Source organism: Microtus oregoni, unplaced genomic scaffold (genome assembly GCF_018167655.1).
Source record: "Microtus oregoni isolate MIOR12 unplaced genomic scaffold, Mior012 000033F_ref0000390, whole genome shotgun sequence".
NCBI lineage: Eukaryota > Metazoa > Chordata > Mammalia > Rodentia > Cricetidae > Microtus > Microtus oregoni.
In genome coordinates, this window is record NW_024543092.1 from 12,005,527 (window position 1) to 12,025,722 (window position 20,196).

At 43.8% G+C, this 20,196-nt stretch overlaps 1 protein-coding gene across 4 annotated transcripts in view; it reads right to left on the bottom strand.

The window, feature by feature from the left end:
* Positions 1–20,196, bottom strand: part of Syne1 (spectrin repeat containing nuclear envelope protein 1) — a 461,524-nt gene that overhangs the window by 126,367 nt on the left and 314,961 nt on the right. For 2 of the 4 annotated variants that reach the window (XM_041680032.1, XM_041680029.1), the window contains 3 exons: positions 10,509–10,703; positions 7,261–7,434; positions 3,268–3,459 (listed from right to left, as the gene is read on the bottom strand). In XM_041680032.1, the coding sequence (XP_041535966.1) occupies positions 3,268–3,459; positions 7,261–7,434; positions 10,509–10,703 (561 nt within the window). Of the gene's footprint in view, positions 1–3,267; positions 3,460–7,260; positions 7,435–10,508; positions 10,716–20,196 lie in introns of all 4 variants that reach the window. The other 2 variants (XM_041680030.1, XM_041680033.1) reach the window with 1 other exon arrangement.

A 20,196-nucleotide genomic window follows, 5' to 3' on the forward strand; every position in this document is an offset into this window, starting at 1 on the left:
GTGACGCATCACGCCTCGTTCACAAAATGACCCTCCTTCCCAGGAATTTCTCCCAGTGATAAATGGCTATAAATTTAGGTGAGTAGGCTTCAGGCACAGGCAATTGAGGAGTCCACCATTGCAGAATGAGCTCCCGGAGACCCTGGCTCCCTAGGGAAGGGAGAAACAGCAACTTAGAAACCTTGCAGATTGACAATATGAGACACACAGTGACATCCCAAGGAGTCAGCACACCAGACTGAGGTCCCCAGTCACAGATGTTCCAGCTGTAAAATACTGGTCTTGGCGGCCATGACCTTTTTTTATCTTCCCTCCTGGGATCTAGGCCACATCCTCTCTGCTATTGAATTCAGCCAAGGTCTGTTTCCCAGAACCCATCTGGAAGATCCCCGTGGAGACGCCTCTCAGGCCACAGAACCCACTCACACTTCTACTTGGGTTATTCTCCATGGACGGCCAGTGCATGTTCCAAATCGCCAGAGAAAGCCTGTGCTTGTGAGAAATGACAGCTGGGACGTGAGCCTCACCACCTTTTACACACACAGATGGACTTGCAGATTCTAAGAACTCATCCGTCTGGCTGAGCAAGCCCACAGTTTCAGATGAAGAAAGAAGAAAGGAAAAAAAAAAAGACAGCACCAAAAACTGCGTCTTAGTGTGTGTTTTCTGTGTATTTATATTTGGGTTTTAGTTAATAGACTTTTCTGACTCGGTCATTTTAAAAGCCAAGACTTGACCCTCAGCAAGCAAAAGTGACTAAGAATCTAGTTCAGATTTCTGCTCTTTCCCCATGGGGTGAGGCAGTACGGACAGGAGAATGCAAGCCTGGAAATTGCTTCCCTGGGGTCTGAGAAAGGCTTTCCCTTCTGCCTCGGTAGGAGGAAGTGTGGGGGTGTGACTCACTGAGTGGGGCTGCCTGGGAGGTTTGTCTTGGAAAAGTAGGACCAGTCTGCCACTTTTCTGGAATGTTCCCTGGAAGAGCAGAGAGACTTGGGAAATGCTAGACCAGAGATGAACTGCTTCTTCATAAGGAAATTTACTATTTTTTTATTTATGTTCATTGATGTTTTGCCTGCATGTGTGTCTATAATGAGGGTATTAGGTCGGCCTGGAACTGGAGTTACAGACAGCTGTGAACTGCCATGTGGGTGCTGGGAACTGAACCTGGGTCCTCTGGAAGAAAAGTCAGTGCTCTTAACCACTGAGCCATCTCTCCAGCCCTGCAGTTTGCTATTTATTTGGGATGAACTCTATGCTACTTCCGTGGGTGACATTGTGTAAAATGACGTAAGCCTATTATGAAGACAGTCATCTTGTAATTCAAGAAATATTTTCACACGTCCTTAAGTCTACATTCCTTCATGTCTGTCTGGGAGAAAGGGAGAGATTGGGTCTGCACTGATATCCATGGCAGTTCACTTTGTATAACAACAAAATAAAATATTGGGCAAAAAAGCATTATACTCCACACATATACAACAGCATTGAGAAACAGGGGTTAAGAGTGTGACTCAGGGGCTCAGTGGATGCTGAGATCCACAGGACATTTGATCCTAGGGTAGGGGACCAGAGGAAGAATAGAAAGACAGAAGAAAGAAAGAAGAGAATGGAAGGGCTCCCCATGCCCCTGTGCCCTGTGCCCTTTGCCCTCTGCCAGGTTTGCCTCCTCTTTGTCCTTCAGCTTCTATCCCAGCCCACTGTGGGGAGGGACTTAGCATGTCACCCCTCTGTTCCCCAACAGTGGCTGTTCACTTCTCTAACAGTTCGGGTCAAAGTCTCTAGGACACTTGTGATGCTGTCCCAGGTCCTTCCTTGGCGCTGACACCTGATCCCTACTGTGACACTAAATGCCAGGACCTTGGGAGGTGACTGCCATGGCGGTTATCTTTGTTATAAAGGGAACCCCACAGAGCCAGCTAGCCTCTCCCTCCCATAGGACACAGGGAGAAATGGCATCTACAAGCCAGAGCAATATCCCTCACTGGACACTGAAGCAGCTGGCATCTTCCCGAGACCAGATTCTCCAACAGTGTGTTTTCTGTTTGTGAACTACTCAGGAGAGATTTTGCTACAGCAAACTAAGCCATTTAAGAGAGAGTTTAATTCTATTTGTCCCTGTTACTCCACTCTAGCCGCACTAGCTTTGGGCAGACCAGGTTGATCCTCTCTGGCAGTCTTCACAGTAGCTTCCCCTTTGGCTGGAATATTCACACACACACACACACACACACACACACACACACGCACGCACATATACCCTGTTCACTTCTTCAAGGAGAGTTCCAGCTACAGAGCAAGACCCTATTAAAAGAGAGGGGAAGAGAGATAGAGGGAGGACGGGACAAATGTTCTAGAAATAAAAGTTGATGTAAGTCACCTATCACAACAATTTAAATGGGTGCCCTTTAAAAGTGCAAGGCAAAGCGAGGAGGTGGTGGCACATGGCTTTAATCCTAGCACTTGGGAGTCAGAGGCAGGTAGATCTCTGTGAGTTTGAGGTCAGCCTGGTCTATAAAGAGAGTTCTAGGCCAACCAGCACTGTTAGACAGAGAAACCATCTTGGGGGTAGGAGTGGGGTTAGCATAAGACCATTGTCTACAACCAATGACTATAGTCAGATGATCTGTATCAGAAAAAAAAGCCTAAAATGTAAGACATAAAGAAGCTGAAATCAAAACCAAGTTAAGAGTTAGGCCAGGAGCCGGGCGGTGGTGGCGCATGCCTTTTATCCCAGCACTTGGGAGGCAGAGGCAGGCGGATCTCTGGGAGTTCGAGGCCAGCCTGGTCTACAAGAGCTAGTTCCAGGACAGGCACCAAAGCTACAGAGAAACCCTGTCTCGAAAAACCAAAAAAGAAAAAAAAAAAAAAAGAGAGGTAGGCCAGGTAAACAATGCCCAGAAAACTCCAGCAATGTAAAAGAAAATTGTTCATCAGAAGTCACAGTGGAAAGATTCGTTCACCTGGCGTAAGGGAAGATTTGAATGCAGGAACCACATGAAACAGTATGAAGATATCTAGAATATATCTCGAGAGTGGACTGCAAGAGGAATCCAAAAGAAAAGCAAATTTGTCTCAGTAGAACTGCACCCCAGATCTCTGTGGTCAATCAATGCTAACAGCATCACCAGAAACGCAGACCAAAGGAGGAGTACAAACAGACAGACATACTGACATGTTAGGCGAAGCCAAGTGCATACATGTGTGTGCTTCAGCCTCCTACAGTTTCACTGGTGGAGAAACGCGTGGGGAGTGTGCCGCAACACTCACCTGCATGCTGAGCTGTCTGTCGTGCAGGGCCCTCTGCAGCTCCAAGAGACTCCCTTTGAGCAGCCTCAGTTTCCCTGCCAGCTGCTCAGCCTCGTCCTTCGTACGAGCCTTGCCCTCCAACAAGAGGTTCTCATTGTGCACGGACAGCTGCGACAGGGCCACCACTTTCTGTTCTATTTCCACCAGCATGTTCTGGAACGAGAGGACAAGGGCAGGGTTCTCACACCTTGCGGGCTCCTGGAGACAGTTTCCAAACACAGCCTTCCGTAGTCATCACACAAGCAGGTATCCATGGCTTTTCAACTTTAAAGATTAGGGTATGCACCTTTGGGGGGGGGGGCGGGACTTACCTGTACTTCTTACCTTTAAACAAAAGTTAGATACTTTATAATTAAAAATACATTGGAAAATACACATGGTATAGCCAACAAGCACAAAGAAAGCACCACTGGCTGAATGTTAGACCTTTATTAATCCTGTTATCCTAGTATTAGAGTACTAATATCAGTAAAATTATCACACAATCAATTTCTTCTTTGTCAATCTAAAAAGAAATTTTTTTTCAACGCACTGATTTTGAAGACCAGGCTCCCTAAGAACTCCCAATACCTTTGTGTCAGTACCCTCTTTCTGGTCACCCCCCTTACCTTCTTTTTAAAAATATGACATAGCTTTGATTTTATATTTTAATTCGCTCTAGGAAATTAAGATCATTGCCATTCCATCAACTCCTAAGAATAATATTTCATACTAAAAAAGTAAAACCAATGGAAGAGCAACACTCTCACTAAGATGGGATTGAAGGATGACGTCTGAAGGATTATTTCTGAGAACTGGATATATTTCTGGGCAGGTAGGTCCGGCATCATGCTGAGGGTTCATAATACCTTTTGAGGCCCAAGGAAATGTTTATTTTTATTTTCTTTTGAAAATCAAAGAAGTCAAGGGATGCTAGCCTGCATGAGTCCCCGGGTTTGGATGGTATCGTGGAATTAAATAGGTGTGGGTGTGCCAGGGCAGGTCAGAGTGTGGAGTCAGGAGAGTACAGAGTTCAAGGTCATGCTTGGCTACCTAGTAAGTGCAAGGACCACATAAGAAAAGAAAAGAAAAAGAATATAAAAGAGAAGGTTAGAAAAAGCATAATTAACAATTATGTATTATTTAATAATAATAATTAGTTATTAATTAATACAATAATGAATTCAACCAGATAGTATAAGTCTACATGGTCCTTTCTATCATGGGGAAAGAAGGCCTCACATTAGCAAAGTTTCCAAGACCACAAAAGTCATCCTGTGGCTCCAATTTTTCTTCTTCTTTTTCTTTTTTCCTCCTGAGACAGGGTCTCAGCAAGTAACCCTGGATCGCCTGGAACTCTCCATGTAGACCAGGCTGGTGTTCAGCTCCTAGGGATCCTCCTGTACTGTCTCCCAGATACTGGGATTAAAGCTGTGTACCACTCTCCCCAACATGTAACTCCAATCTCATGTGACAGACAGTCAGAATTGTGAAGCAAATGGTTTAATTCTAGATTTTTAATTCTTGAGATTTTCTCTATCATTATCATTTTAACTGCATTACTGTCTATATTTTTAAAAGACTTGAAAATAAACATAGATTTGGAAAAGCAGTTTGATTAGCTCGCTTAGTTTCAATGCCATGTGCTTCTAATTCCTTATACACGATGGAAACCCACTTTGCTCCTTTATAGATAATCTGAGCTGTTTGTCAGACAGGTTTGTGAATCACTTTGAAGACAGATACATCTAAAAGTAGGGGTGGCAACAACAATATCACACAGGTTTAGTTTGAGTGTTAACCCTAATAGGAAATGTTTAAAACAGATGCATGCCTCAACTTCTGATGGTAGAAAAGAGGCTAGGATTAATAGAAAACCGTTTCCGTCTAGTCCTTCAGTCTCCAGCAAGCCAGAGAACAATGCTGCTGATAACAGAGAGGAGTCTGAAGGCATCGCATGATTTAAGTGATAAGGATCAATACCATAAGCCTCAAAATATGAATAAGAAAGACCACTGCGGGATTCTAATACATAGGCTAAATTAGCTAATGCTGTTGGCAGATCTCTTTTGATGCCACATAAGTGAAATATGAAATTGTGCTCACTGATATTTAGCCATGCTGTTTGGGGCAGGGTTTTCTGGAATCATCTATTTACAATTTTATTTTTTATTTCATTGTTTTAGTGTATGGTTTTTGACTCCATGTATGTCTGTGCACCGGTTGCATGCAGTGCCCAACAAGGCCAGAAGAGGGCACCATATCCCGAGACTAGAATTACAGATGGGAGGGAGCCATTATATGTGTCCTTGGAATTGAATTCCCATCCCCTTAATTGCTGAGCCATCCCCCCTGATCCCTTAGATAAAAGATTTCAAGCATATTTCACGCACATGTGAAGGGTAACATGTTAATAATCATGCAGCTTGATGATGGACACCATGCAAGTTCACTGTTTCCTGCTGTATTAGACCTGGAATGTCCCGTACAGGCTGGCATGTTAAGAGCTCGGTCCTCAGCTTGGTGCGGTTCCAAGGTGACAGAAGTCTTTGGGAAGTGAAGTCTTGTGGGGATTTTAGATGCTTTGTTTAAGTGGATTACAATGTTTATCTTTACCATCCTCTTTTGTTCCAAGCAATGATATGGACGGGCCTCTACCATGTGCCCCATGATACACTGTGCTGTCTAAACCAATGCTGGAATGCATGAATGAATCCTCTCAACAGTTCGGAAAAATACTTGCTTCTTTTTAAGTCTTTTATCTCATGGTCCTTGTTACAGTAGCAAGAAGCCCACACAAGCATCCATAATACACAATAAGAAAGAAACCTCTGCCTGTCCGCTAGCACTGTAGCCTGGTGGTGGGGACATGGCCTAGCACACATGAGGCCCTAAGTTTAAATACTGTTACTTCTTGAGGAAAAAGAAAGAAAGGAAGAAGGGAAGAAAAAAAAGAGGGAGGGAGGGAAATAGGGAAGGAGAAAGAAAAGGAATGAAGGAAAAAAGGAAGGAAGGGAGGGAGGGCGGGAAGGAGGAAAGAAAGAAGGAGAAAGAGAAAAACTACTGACCTGAGATTGGCATCAGTTTTAAGAAGCTGGGGGATGTGATTCGGTAATAAAGTGCCTAGGTTTCATTCCCAGCACCAAACCAAAGCTCAAACCAAGCCAAAAACAAACAAACAAACAAAAAATCACCTTTATAAAACATCTTTTAACCTTTATAATCTTTATGAGACTCCCTGTTACTGATACGTAAGCTACTCTGCTGAAGTTTTCTTCAAAAAAGATTTTATTTTTACTATTTTTCATTATGAAAATGAGTATATGTGTACATGAATGCAGATCCCCATGGAGGCTAGCTGCATGGACCCCCAGGGGGCTGGCCACATTGGAGCCCCTGGAGGCTAGCCACACTGGTGCCCTTGGAGCTGGAGTTACAGGCAGGGAGTCCATGTTGTGTCTGCTAGAAACTGAACATGGGTCTTGTGGGAGAGTAGCAATCACTCTTAACTACTGAGCCGTCTCTCCAGTTTCCCATTTTTTTTTCAATGACTAAGTACCACTGACAATGTTTTTCGAGAACCAATTCCAGGTTTGAATTTCATTTATGCTTTAGTGATACGTCACTTTTTGACCCTGTAAATATAAAAAGTCTCTAGCTTATGGAAACTCATTTATCTACACCAAGGTCTTATCAGTGTTTTCTGTATATTTTTTAAATGTCCTTCATGATGTAGGCTCATTTCTTTCTAAAGCAGTGTTTTTCAACCTTCCTAATGCTGTGAGCCTTTAATACAGTTCCTCATGTTATGGTGAACCCCAATCGTAAAATTTTCTTGTTGTTACCTCATAACTGCAATTTTGCTATTGCTATAAATTGTAACGTAAATATCTGATATGCGGGATTCTGATATGCCACCCCCGAAGGGGTCACGGCCCACAGGTTGAGAACCACTGTACTACAGGCTTTTTGTACCTGGCAGTCTACCAGCTGAGCATCCATGTCCATGGGCTCCTGGGATGTACCAAGTGCAACATCCAGGGTGGCCTTCGTGTTCAGCAGCCAGTGGTCCAGTTCATCCGCCTCACAGCGGTACCTCTGCAGGGCCTGCTCCTGTCTCTGCTCTTCCAGCTGGTCATTTAGCTTCTCCTGCGGAATTAGGAAGAAGGTAACTTGGAGGGAGCCTCGAGCAGAGAGAGCTTGAAGACCCCATACAGCAGAGCAACGGCCCCAAGACCTGGCTATGCGCACACACAGCTGGGAGACAACACAGATACCTAGACTCAGGCCACGTCTCAGAAGTCTAAATCAGGATTTCTATGTCTCTACATTAGTATGTGAAGATCCCCACACGCACCCCATACTCTTCCCCCAGTAAATGGATGTGCCCCAGAGTTGAAAGATCCTGGAGGGGCTGGCAGTGGTGGGAATGATGGAAGTCAGCCACAGATTAGAACCAGACAGGGACACGAAGCAGCTGGTCCATGGCAACAGACATTTAACCTCCGTTTCTGGGACGGGAGAGCATGGCTGAGATGGCAGCTGACTAGGGACATCTGTCCCACATAAACGAGAGCACTTTAGGCAGCGGATCCTGTGGGAAGGTGCAGTGGTACTTGTGTTGGAATAAACCAGAAATCCAAAGTCTTAGGCTAACTCTCAAGTTTTCTCAATTCTTGGAAATATCCATGTGGAAACATCCAGACCAATCTCATGATGAAACTCCACACAAGCGTTTCATAGCATCGAGATAGTACGATGGAACTGAGAAGGTGATGCCAAGTATCCCAGATACCTCATCTAAAATATTCTATCATTGGCAATTGCTGTTATTATATTAAAGATGAATTTACTTTAATTTTGTGGGTAAAAGTGTTTTCCCGATACGTGTATCTACCATAGGCATGCAATACCCACAGAGGCCAGAAGAGGGCATTCTGGTTGTGAGCCACTAAGTGCTGGGAACTGAACCCAAGGCCTCTGGAAGAATAGCCAGGACTCTTAAGCACTGAGTTCTCTCTCTAGCCCCTATAACAATTGTATTTTAATTAGAAATCTTAACATGGAGACTAAGAAGCAGGGAAAACACATTTTAAGTTTCTGTAGAATAAGGAATAGATACATGATCTGACTGATCTTATGGCCAGTCAATTGAGAAAGAACCTGCATCTTCAGCTATGGAGCTGAAGATATGTTTATATATATATATATATATATATATATATATATATATATATATGTGTGTGTGTGTGTGTGTGTGTGTGTGTGTGTGTGTGTGTGTGTTTTAATCAATAGTAAATAAGGTCATATAGCCAGGTGTGGTGGTACATGCTTTTAATCCCAGCACTCTGGAGGCAGAGGCAGGCAGATCTCTTGGGAGTTCAAGGCCAGCCTGATCTACAGAGTGAGTTCCCCTGTCTCAAAAAAAAATAACTTACATGCACCTTGATCAAAGAATTAATAAAAAATTAATTCTTTGATTAGTACACAATGGAGTACTACACAGCAGAAAAAAATGACAGCTTGAATTTTGCAGGAAAATGGATGGAGCTAGAAAACATTATTTTGAGTGAGGTAACCTAGACACAGAAAGACAATTATCACATGTACTCACTCATAGGTGGATTTTAGACATAAAGCAAAGAAAGCCAGCCTACAAACCACAAACCCAGAGAACTAAGACAACAATGTGGACACTAAGAGAGACAAGATCTCCTGAGTAAATTGGGAGCATGGGGACTTTGGGGGAGGTTTCAAGGGGGAGAGGCAGAGAGGGGAGCAGAGAAAAATGTAGAGCTCAATAAATATCAATAATTTTTTTTTTTTAAAAAAGAAGTTCAGGGCTGGGGCTGGAGAGATGGCTCAGTGATTAAAAAAAAAGATAATACCTAGTTTGTATAAGAAATGTAATGGGGACCTTATGATCCTGAGATACTAGAAGTCAAAAGCCAATAGTTATGAGAATATATATAAAGAAAATAACAGCTGATTCTTAGTATATATATATATATATATATATATATATATATATATATTATTGTTGCCACAATCTGCCTACCAAATGAGATTTAAACAAGTAACACAGGTGACAGAAGTGCAAAGGTATTTTCATGAGTAAATATGCTTGCCTGGATGACAGTGAACAGACAGGTTTGTGCTTCATGGTGTCAGCTCTAACCTTCATCTCAGGCTCTTATTGGATCACAGCAAACTGTTACTCAAAACCATAATTCCTGTCCACGGGGCTGTAGTTCACCAGGTACCAGCCTGCTACATTCTCAGTGTCTCCTGTCTGAAGCACATCCGTAGACACCCTGAGTGTGCTCTGCGTGTGGGACGCTGATGCAGACACAATACCAGCTTCTTAGGCCAGGGACGTCACGAGACACGCCCACTCGAGTGTCTATTCAACACTCGCAATAGCCAAACTATGGGGGCAACCGAGGTGTCCAACAACAGAGTCTGGGTAAGGAAAATGTTATGAGGAGCGTGTGTGTGTGTGTGTGTGTGTGTGTGTGTGTGTGTGTGTATGTGTGTGTGTGTGTATGTACATTCATGTTTGTGTGCACAATTAAATTTCTTACAGCCATAAAGAAGAATATAATGACATCATTTGTAAGAAAATAGACATGAAGCCAGGCAGTGGTGGCACATGCCTTTAATCCCAGCACTCGGGAGGCAGAGGCAGGCGGATCTCTGTGAATTTGAGGCCAGCCTGGTGTACAAGAGCTAGTGCCAGGACAGGTTCCAAACTTCACAGAGAAACCCTGTCTCAAAAAACCAAAAAAAAAAAAAGAAAAAGAAAAAGAAAAGAAAATAGACACGACCAAAGGTAATTACATGAAGTAAATATGCTTTCTATCACATGTGGTTCCCATGGTTTACAAATTATGTATATGTATATGTATATATATATATATATATATACACACACACACACACAATCCACATATATATGAAGTGAATGTAGAAGCAAAACTTTTTAGGGGGACAAGGAGGACCAATGGGAATAAGAAAAGGTGAGAATAAGAAGGTATGGGGGCAAAAATGTTCAACAGACAAAATGTGTGTGTATGTGTGTGTAAAAGCTTTTAAAAAATAGACATCAAAAAAGAGAACAGAAACAAAACCCATGTCGTTCGCATCAGCACCCAGAACAACTGCTAACATCCTAAAGCCTGATTCAGATGCAGGAGCTGCAGCAGCTCCAGGGTCCTAGTTACCTCCAGAAGCTGCCTCTTGCCAGCCGCTTTCATCTTGATGGTGGACATGCGCTCGGCCAAGACGGTGAGTGTGGACTGCAGGGCTAGCTGCTCTACAGGGTCCGACTCCCGGGATGTGGCTTCCAGCTCCTCTGCCAGGGACGCCTGGAGCCCATTGATCTCATCCTGGAGCATCTGCACCTCGTCCATCAGGGCCTGTGGGGAAGACTGTGGAATCACACTCTTGACTGAGGACTCCAGGGTCTGCCACCATCGGACGCCCACTGAAACCAGACTTTCAAGACGCCACTGTGGAGCTGAATGCTGCTGGGGACGTTAGTAACTTAAATCCTATTTGAACAAATGAATGAGCATTTCTGTTCTCAACAGGCTCGTTCTCTTCCTTCTGTTCCTAATTCTAAAACAAGAAGTTCCTTGGGACTAACGTCGAGGCCACTGGAAGTCTCCAGAGTTCCCAAGGTTTCAAATGCTGTCTGATGCTGACTGCCTCAAAGCATGCCCCAACAAAGCCTCTTGTATCCCCATCATATTATATATTTTTAAACAACTGAAAAATGTTCTCCTTTTGAAATAGGCTTCCTTGCTGGCCCACAAAACACTCGATTAAGAACCCAAATTGGAGTAGTCACCTTGCTGAAGTTCCCTGTCACCCCAGAGAGCAAGCCTTCTGTCGGCAGTCCCAGAACTGAGCTATAACACCAATCCCCACACTGCCTAACAATACACAAGATAAAAGAGCTCTCGCTGCATTAATCCTAAAGCAAGGAGAGAATTTAAAGTAACCACTGAATGTCACCTTCTCTATTCTGCCTCCCAGCCTTGGCCTTAAAAGGAAAACAATTGTGAAATGACTGGCCCTTTATCTGTCCCTTAATTCTGCTTTGGCTTGTTTTTGAGATAAAGTCTCACTATGTAGACTTGGATGGCCTAAGACTCACTGTGGAGGCCCAGGCTGGTCTAGAATGCAGATAGCTCCCTCCCTAGAGTTAGGATTAAAGGTGTGTAACACCACACCCAACCCTGTTTTTGTTTTTGAGTCGGCTTTTCTTGTGCTGCAGGCTATCCTGAAACTCTCTTTATAGCTGAGGAAGACTTTAACTGGGGTCTTCCTGCCTCTACTTTTTCAGGGCTGAGATGCAGACACACAGCAACAATGCCCTGTTTATTTAGTGCTGGGATTGGACCCAGGGCCCTGGGCATGCAAGGCAAACTCCATGGTGTGTCCTCAGTTCCATGTCAGACAACTATTTGTCCAATCCATCTGTCTTCTAGTTAGCTTTTTAGAGATGTGGGGATCTTAAATCGAACAGCATGTTATAAAAGCAGGCACTGCAGGCAAGGCGGCCGTGGCCCAGGGAAGTAGCATGGCTGATTCGAACGGCTGTGCGGGCCTTAGTCCACACCTCTTCCACAGACATCACAGTCAGCACAGTTACCTCCTCAGAGAGGACCCTCAATGATGCTAAAAGACAAAATAACGAGAGAAAAACCACCTCTCTTCCCTAACTATTTGTTACACTGATAATATTACATAGTCCTAAACAGGAAGTGGGGGGGGGTCCTCTTCACAAACTGTGTACCTCCATGCTGCCAACTTTCCAGAACTTGGCAAGGCCCCTGTGACGTCCCCGTGGTTAGCTCCAGGCTTCTCACCCACACTGTGGACACATAAACACGTCTGCCCCACCACTTCTGTGGAGAGGCCGTTCTGTGTGTGGACTGAGATTGAAGCTGGCTCCGGGAGAGAGCGGCCCACTTTCAGCCTTGCTATCACCTCACTGCCAACTGCTCCGTAAATCATTTTAGTCATGTTAGCTTAAAGCTTCCTCCTGGGTTCCTAGTAGAAGCCTGTGGCGTTTTATTTTGCAATTTCCTGCTGCCCCTTAAGAGCAAACCCTCCTCTGTGGTTGCCGGCTACCTCTCTGTTTGATCTCCCCTGGAGTGTTTCTTTATCCTCATGCCTTACTCAAACATTCTGGATGCTGGCTGCCTGTTTCTTGTGGTTCTGTATAGTACAGGTCTTACTTATGGGGACTGTCTGCTTCTCCACTGTTTTCCCTGGTGATGTCTTTTGATAACCCATGGGTTTTTTTTATTTGATTTTGGTGTTTTTGTTTTTGTTTCTGAGGCAGGGTTTCCCTGTGTTACAACCCTGGCTGTCCTGGTTCCCTTTGTGGACCAGGGTGTCCTCAACCTCACAAAGAGCCCCCTGTCTCTGCCTCCCAAGTACTGGGATTGAAAGGTGTGCGCCACCACTGCCCAGCTTGTTTTGTTTGAGACAGTGTCCGAGTCCCAGTGTGCCTGTAACCTTTGGTGTCCTGGAACTCACTACGCAATGACCTTAGCTTACTTTGAACTCAAGGAAATCCTCCTGCCTTTGATGGGATTAAAGGCGTGGGCCACCATACCTGACTAAAACAGAAGTTTTGATTCCAGAACAATATTTGTCCTTAATAGTTACTGATTTTGTTTTGTTTGAGAAAGCTTTGCCTACTGCGTCGTGATTATGATATGGCACACCATCTTCAAGAGGGATGTTGAGCAAGGAATATAGTAGCTCAGTGCAGAACTCAGGCTTGGAGTGCAGGAAGCTCTGGGTGCCCCCGCCCCCGCATCAAAACAAACAAAAGAATTCTCCTTCCAGGCGGTAGAGGCACACACCTTTAGAGGCAGGTGGATCTCTGAGTTCAAGGCCAGCCTGGTCTACACTGCTAGTTCCAGGGCAGCTATGGCTGTTTCAAAGAGACACCCTTTCTCACAAAACCAAAAAAAAATTCTCTTGAAGAATACTTAATGAAATGGTGTGTTTTCAAAAGAGAGGTTTATAATGAGAAAGAGACATGGAGAATAAGTATTACGAAATTTTATAGCAATATAATATTATTATTTTATTTAATTTTATGAACTATTTGCATATGATGGATCAAAAATTAAGAAAAACCTCTTCAATGCAGGTAGTTAGGTCAGCATCATCATAGGAGTTTTTGTTATGTTTTGCTTTTGGTTTGTTTTTAATTCTAACTTCTTATTTAGATCTACTATAATCCATCTTAATTTCTCATGCTGTTTTTTTTTTGTTTCCAATGTAGGTACAAATCAAAGTATCACCTCCTCCTTTTTTTTCCCGCTCCTTCCTTCCCTTCCTCCCTCTCCTTCTCTCTCTAGATGGCTTTGCAGTATGTATGTATGTATGTATAAACATAAGCCACACATCTGGTAAGGTAGCACTGTTCCTGGGAGTGGCCCTTCCCATTCTTAGAACTTTGTAAAGTCTACATCACCAGTTCCCAACCTGTGGGTCGTGACCCCTTTTTTGGGGGGAGGGGGATCACAAATCAGATATCCTGCATGTCAGATATTTGCATTACAATTTGTAACAAAAATCACAGTTATGAAGCAGCAAAGAAAACATTTCATGGTGGGGGGTCACCACAACATAAGGGATTATATTAAAGGGTCTCAGTGTTAGGAAGGGTGAGAATGCTCTAAGCGTTAGGATATATTTTTCAACTTTACCCATCTTTTCCCGTCTTTGAGAGAATTGTTTGTTTCCTTCCTTTGAAACAGGATCTTACATAGACCAGGCCTCCAATTTGTTATGTAAGAGAATGTCCTTGAACCTCTGATTCTCCTGCTTCTGTTCCCCAAATTCTGGGGTTATGTGCCTCACCACTGCACCCCACTAGAGCCTCTGTTCTTTGGAGACACGATCTTATATTTGCAATATGTCTTATCAAGCCATATAAAACATACTGCTGCAGTATTTAAGTTTATTTTTAATTCTTTGGGTCTAAAGTTTTAAAAAAAAGTTTATTTTTAAGATTTAGTCTCCATGTATAGCCTAGAACGGCTTTGAATGTGCGGTCCTCTGCCCCATTATAGGTGCAGGCCACCAGGTCCAGCCTTGGGGATGATATGTTTTGAACTGCGATTGCATTGCACTTATAGACTGATTCTCTTTATTGTTCATCTAAAGTATTTTCATGCATTATATTATGATCATTTGTTAGAGACCCAATTGTTAAAAAATAAAAATCTGGGGCTGGAGAGGTGGCTCAGAGGTTAAGAACACTGATTGCTCTTCCAGAGATCTTGAGTTCAACTCCCAGCAACCACATGGTGGCTCACAACCATCTATAATGAGATCTGGTGCCCTCTACTGGCCCGTAGGCAGGACACTGTATACATAACTAATAAATAATAAACTTAAAAAAAAAATAAAAGGCCTGTATTATTTGTTCAGACTGCATAGACTCCTCTATAATTAGTCTAGCCTCCAGGTGTCTCCTCCTCTTCATGCAGTTTTGAGCCATGCTCGTCCTCCCCCTCATCCCCACCACCTTCCCAGAGACATACACACAATTCCTTCTGCCCGCTCCGCTCCTGTTAGTGGCCCAGTTCTCAGACTCGTTCTCTTCCCTACACACCGGGCTGACGTCACTTAATCTACTCCTTGCTCCCTCTCTCATAAAGATCACAAGAATATTTCTGTTTTCTCTACAGCAGGCTGGGAGTTCACGCCAGTTACAGCAGGCTTTCGGATCAAGTATTCATGAAAAGCCAGTCTTCGGGCTGGTGGTCTAGGGGGTGTTTGGTACATGCAAGTGAATTGATTCTAACTCATAATAGACGTGATATCTGGAAGACACAAGAAACAACCAGAGAGAAAAACACTTATATCTCAGTGGACTTGGCCAGTCAGGGGTGTAGTGAAGGCCCTGGCTTCACTGTCTCCTTCTCTGAACATTCTCCAGTAAAGAACAGGGTGGTTTGGCTCCTTGGGACTGTCAGTTCTGCATGGTTAAGGCAGTTCTCAGGAGAGGCATAGCCAGCAGCTGTCCACAGTGCCTGATGCCCATGAGAAAAGAGAGATGGACTCCTCTTTGGGTTGCTGGCTTGTGATGATACAGACGGCATGAAACGACAGGCACAGAACTAGACAAGTGGCTAGAGATACCTAGAAGTTGGGAAAGAGGCCTGAGCAAGGGGGAGGGGCAGGGAGGGAGGATTGATGGGCACACACGTCAAATATGTATATATAATAAATTATAGAAAATCACGCTGAATCCCATCAAGGTATATATCCACTAATATTTTAATACACGGTAAATACTTGGAGCTTCACTAAATGACCAATTTTTTAATAGAAAGGGCACGTGTAACTCGTGTTTGTTCAATACCTAGAGGAATGAGTGGCTAGCTCCATTCTGACTCTCAGGACAATCTAACTCTCTGAGCACAGTTCTTTCCATAATCCATTTGCTATAGCAAAATAGCGTCAGAACTCTTCCCAAAGCCTGTCAGTGAGCCCAATGTGGCAAAGATGCCAAATGCCCCCAAACATCAGATGTCCTAAGAAGTCAAATCTCAACCACAAGGGTGAAACATTTAAACACACATCACCAGCTAATGTATTCATTTTTTTTTAATAAATAAAGCTTGTGTGAAGATCAGAAAAGTAAAACAACCACACTGGCCAGCCTTACAGACCAGGCAGCACTGACACACACCTTTAATCCTAGCAGTCACACTAGTTTGCCATAGAAACTGGGAAGTAGTGGTGCACGCCCTTAATCCCAGAACTAGAGAAGATTATACAATAGGAGGAGACAGCTCTCAGTCTCATTCAGAGGTTTCCTGGAAGCAGGATTGCAATTTTTAGACTGAGGTCGAGGTAAGAGCCAGTGGCTGCCCGCTTTGCTTTTCTGGTCTTCAGGTTGAACCCCAGTATCTGTCTCTGAGTTTTTATTAATCGTGCTTCAAGCTTATAAACAGCACCGAGCCTGCACCTGTGGAGATCCCAGCTGGAGAGAGAGAGGCCTGGTGCACCAATCAAGCTGATACATTGAGACAAGTGTCCAAACAGTAGCTTTCAGTCTTCCTAACCCTGCTAGCCTTTAACACAGTAAATTCCTCATGCTGTGCTGACCCACAACCATAAAATTATTTTTGTTGCTACTTCATAACTGTAATTTTGCTACTGTTATGAATCGTAATGCAAATGTCTAATGTGCTTGAGATCTGATGTGTGACCCCCGTGGGGGTCTCAGCCCACAAGCTGACAACCACTGCTCTCGTGGCTCCTTGTAAGAGCTAACAAGAGATAATTTTGACAGAGTGCTGGGAAGCAAGGAGCAATCGAAGCACTTCTATCAATTCTTTTTAAAGCATAAAAAAGCACAGTGGGCTTTCCCACCACTGTTCAGTTGGAATTTAGAAATAGAAATTCTATAATGAAAGACTGTTCCAGATGCCAAGAATAGATTTAGATAGTGTGCTGGCGTTGGTTTTTCATGTGGGCAGCTTCGTCCCAGAATTTGTGGAACTAACCTGCATACATTGAAGAGAGAACAGAGAGAGCCGAGAAGGGAAATCTAGCCTTGGAGGTGTATGCAGAACTGTACTGAATTAAACGTTCTCCGTGTCCTTACCCTCGTCAGATCATTAATAAGTTACCTAAGCCTTGGTGTCTGGCTTGTTTACATCATTGTATCAGCTATGTCTCCTCACTGTGGCGACAGGAGGCACTGTCCTTGGTAACAGTGAAGGACAGCAAGTCCAGTCATGTTGATGGCCCCGACTGCAAGAGAAGTTACACGATGTCTTTCTGATTCAGAACACTTAGCTATCATGCGCAATTTTAGGCGCTCAGATTTCAGATGATGAGAAGCTGTGGAGTGCTCAGTCCTGAATAGTTCTAACTGGGACATCTATATCTCTGCCTCCTCTACACATACACACACACACATGCATGCACACACACACTCATGCACACATGTATGCACATACATGCACACACGTGCATACATGCATACAAGTATGCATATACACATGTATGCACACACGCACACACATATACATACACACATGCACACTCGTGCACACACATGCATGCACATGGATGCATATACATGCTCAGGCACTCACGAACACACGTACTTCGGGGAATAGTGCAGGATGCAAAGCAGAAAGATCAAAAGAGATGAGAAAGTCCTGTAGGAAGCAGTGTCTGTTGGGCTCATCAGAGTTGTCAGCACTCATACACTCACAAGACCAAGTCAGTCAAAACACAGCACAGATCAGGGAGGGGCATACAAAGACCCTCCCCTTCCATGGCTGAGAAGCTTTGGCAGTTGGTGGCTGCTGGCATAGGGCTAATCTGCTTGTTTGTTTTATAGAAGTGAACTGTGTTAAGTTGTCCATGCTCCAGTGGGTGGCCTTATTCACATGGATAGCACTGACCAGACTCAGTGGGATCTGAAAGGAGGGCATGATGTTGAGAAGGGGACATAAAAGGAGGGCCTGGGAGGGCTGGAGGCTAGGTGTAGTAGATATGATCAAAATGCACTGAACACATGTATGAAACTCTCAGAGATTGAATAATAATAAGATATATACCTAAAATGATAATATCCAATTTTAGTTTTCTCCATGAAATCCTTTGACAATGATTTTGCTTCATGTTCTGGCTAGTCTAATGTCAACTTGACCCAAAAACTAGAGGAATCTGAAAGAGGGAACCCTCACTGAGAAAATGATTCTGTAAGATATAGCTTCTAAGGCATTTTCTCATTTAGTGATCAATGCGGCAGGGCCCAGCCATTGCGGGTGGTTCCATCCCTGGGCTGGTGGTCCTGGGTTCTATAAGAAAGCAGGCTGAGCAAACCAAGGGGAAGCAAAGCAGTAAGCATCACCCCCTCATGGTCTCTACATCAGCTTCTGCCTCCAGGTTCTTGCCCTGTGTGAGTTCCAGTCCTGACTTCCCTCAGTGATGAACAGGGCTGTGGAAGTGTAAGTCGAATAACCCCCTTCCACCCCAACTTGCTTTCTGGTCATGGTGTTTTGTCACAACAATAGAAACCCTAACTATGACACTTCATGTACAGTGTGCATTTTCATACTAATAATGATGGATGGGGAGGTGCTGCTGGTGCTTGGAGTTAATATGCATGCTCTGTTAGCAATTCTAGGGTGCGGGTCACCACGACCCTGTGTTCTTGCAGTGCATCACTCCTGGGATGCTCAGTGAAGGGTCTTGGAGAAGCTATAGTCAGTTACCTAGGCTACAGAGATGACAAGCTTCCAACAGAGGAAAAGAAAACCTAAAGGTAGACAGAATAAAACTATTTAAACTTCTCCCAGATCACTGGTTCTTAATAATATGATTCTCAAAATTACCCTGCTATAGCCCTATATAACGCATCCTATAGTATCTTGGATGCTTAAAGGATGCATGACTCTCAAAATTACCCTGATATGGCCCTTAGATAACTCACCCTATATTATCTTTGGAGGTTTAAAGGAAGCAGACATTTCCAAGACAGCAATCAAAGTTGACCTGCAGAACTGTATTCAAAAGGAGAGAAATTCTACTTCCTCTAAGTACTGTTAAGTCCAAATTTGTAGACAACAGGGGAGAAGGGACAGCAGGACTCTGAAGAACAAAGAGTGCCAGGGAGACGTCAAATATGAATGAGGTGACATCAGCAGTGAGAGAAGACTGTGACACTGAGGTCCCTCTAGGAGGGACAGGGATGTTTGGAAGGTGCAGTGGTCTAGCAAGGCAATGGGTGGAGGTCAGAGGAAATCAACATTGCAGTAGTCACCTGGGTGCCTCAGAGTCCTCGTGATTGTTTTGATCTATTAAAACCAAGGTTAATCTTAAGTCTATGCCTTCGTTGCCATTTTCCCAAGCCTGGCAGATTGTGGAAACTCTAGGGTAGCTGAGAAGTAGTTTATCAAAAGAAGGTCTAAAATAGATGTGTCCCATGTACTGAGTCTCTACCTGAGTTTCAAAAGCCTGAAACCACTATTTCTCAATACACCGTCTTTAGATGAAATTAGTGCATTTTTGTCTTATACTGAACGGCCACGTATTGCAAAAGAAAGAAAGCACTTGTATTGGACAGCACATGTGAGCAACCCATGAAGTCCAACGTTATAGTGGATCCAAATGAAGTCTGTGAGTGTGTGTGTGTGTGTGTGTGTGTGTGTGTGTGTATCTGCACGCATGCACACGTGTGTGTTGCATGTGTTCATGTGTGTCTGTCCTGGTAATCACACTCAGAGCTCTGGGCATGCTGGGCTAGGGTCCTATGTGTGGGTTACAGTCCCAGCTCTAGAGTCTTGTTTCTGAAGCTGATGAATTGCACCGTCTTTAGTAGACACGCCCATCACGCTGTACTTTTATGTCTCTCGTCTACTAAAATTAATGTTTTGTTCTCTTCTTAAGATTTATATTTTGTTGCTTATTTATTTATGCATGTGTTTTTGCATGACTGTATGTCACATGTGTGGGGGTATCTGAGGAGGACAGAGGTCACCTCACCCCTGGAGCGGGAGTGATGGGTAGTCATGAGCCTCTGAGAGGAGTGCTGGGAACCAAACTCGGGTTCTTTGGAAGAGCAGGATGTGCCCCTAACCACTGAACTACCTCTCCAGCTCCTATTCTACCTTGTGACAGGTCCTCTTAAGTGGACCCAGTTGTTCTGAACTGTACCTTCAGTTTCTGAGTGCTAGAATTATTGGTGTGAGTCACACACCTGGCTTTTATACATCTTTTACATGCGATTGTTTTTTTTTTATGTGTATACTGTTTTGTCTGTGTACTGTGACTGTTTTGCTTGCATGTTCGTATATGCACTGCTTGTGTGTCTGGTGCTCACGGAGGTCAGAAGAACATGTCAGA